Raw genomic sequence first — 983 nt, 5'->3', positions numbered from 1 at the left:
CTTGTCATCATACTCCATCTCTTTCATTGCCAATTCACATGCTGCCCCGAATCCAACGACTAAAGGTGTAGGAACTGTCCCACTACGAATTCCCCTCTCTTGTCCTCCACCATTCATCTGGGGTTCAACCCGGATTCTTGGACGCCTTCTCATATACAAAGCACCAATCCCCTTTGGTCCATAGATCTTGTGCCCGCTCAAGGACATCAAACTAACATTCCATTTATCGACATTAACGGGTATCTTCCCTATTGCCTGAGCAGCATCCGTATGGAACGGAACATTGTGTTCTTTACATATCTTTCCTATCTCCTCCATCGGTTGAATCACCCCGATTTCATTGTTTACAGCCATAATAGAAACTAGCCCAGTATCAGGTCTAATAGCTTCCCTCAGCTTATCTAAATCGATCAGTCCGTCGCTTTTCACAGGCAAGTAAGTTACCTCAAATCCTTCCTGCTGCAAATGCCTGCAAGAATCCAGGACGCACTTGTGCTCCGTCTGAGTGGTTATGACGTGTTTCTTCTTGTCCCTGTAGAAGTGCATCACCCCCTTCACCGAGATATTGTTTGACTCCGTCGCGCCGGAGGTGTAGATGATCTCCTTCGGGGACGCACCGATCAGAGCAGCGACCTGGCCACGCGCTGCCTCCACCGCGTTCTCAGATTCCCAGCCGTACAGGTGGGTCCGCGAGTGAGGGTTCCCGTAGCGCGAGAGGAAGTACGGAAGCATGGCGTCCAAAACCCTAGGATCAACCGGGGATGTCGCCTGCATATCCAAGTACAGAGGCCTACCATGGATTCGAACTCCCTTCATCACGATCGTCGAATCATCGTTATAAGCATCCGGCACCGTGGAGAGACGGCGGAGAGGAGCGGCGGATTCTACTGGAGCGATCAGGGTTCGTCGGAGAGTTGAGAATAGGAGCTTCGTCGCCATGGATTCCAAGATTCGCTTGCCCCAGAATGATATTGATCGGTGCT

General features: G+C 51.1%; 1 protein-coding gene across 1 annotated transcript; it reads right to left on the bottom strand.

Moving 5' to 3' along the window:
- Positions 1-3: 3 nt before the first annotated feature.
- LOC104817643 (cysteine desulfurase, mitochondrial-like) lies at positions 4-977 on the bottom strand (the record flags this gene model as incomplete). The annotated part of the gene is made up of 1 exon (XM_010546892.1): positions 4-977. A coding segment is annotated over exon 1 (936 nt), but the record flags the coding sequence as incomplete, so codon positions are not given.
- Positions 978-983: the final 6 nt, after the last annotated feature.

This window comes from Tarenaya hassleriana, unplaced genomic scaffold (genome assembly GCF_000463585.1).
Source record: "Tarenaya hassleriana unplaced genomic scaffold, ASM46358v1 Cleome2780, whole genome shotgun sequence".
NCBI classification, from domain to species: domain Eukaryota; kingdom Viridiplantae; phylum Streptophyta; class Magnoliopsida; order Brassicales; family Cleomaceae; genus Tarenaya; species Tarenaya hassleriana.
This window is presented reverse-complemented; position numbering and strand designations above follow the sequence as displayed.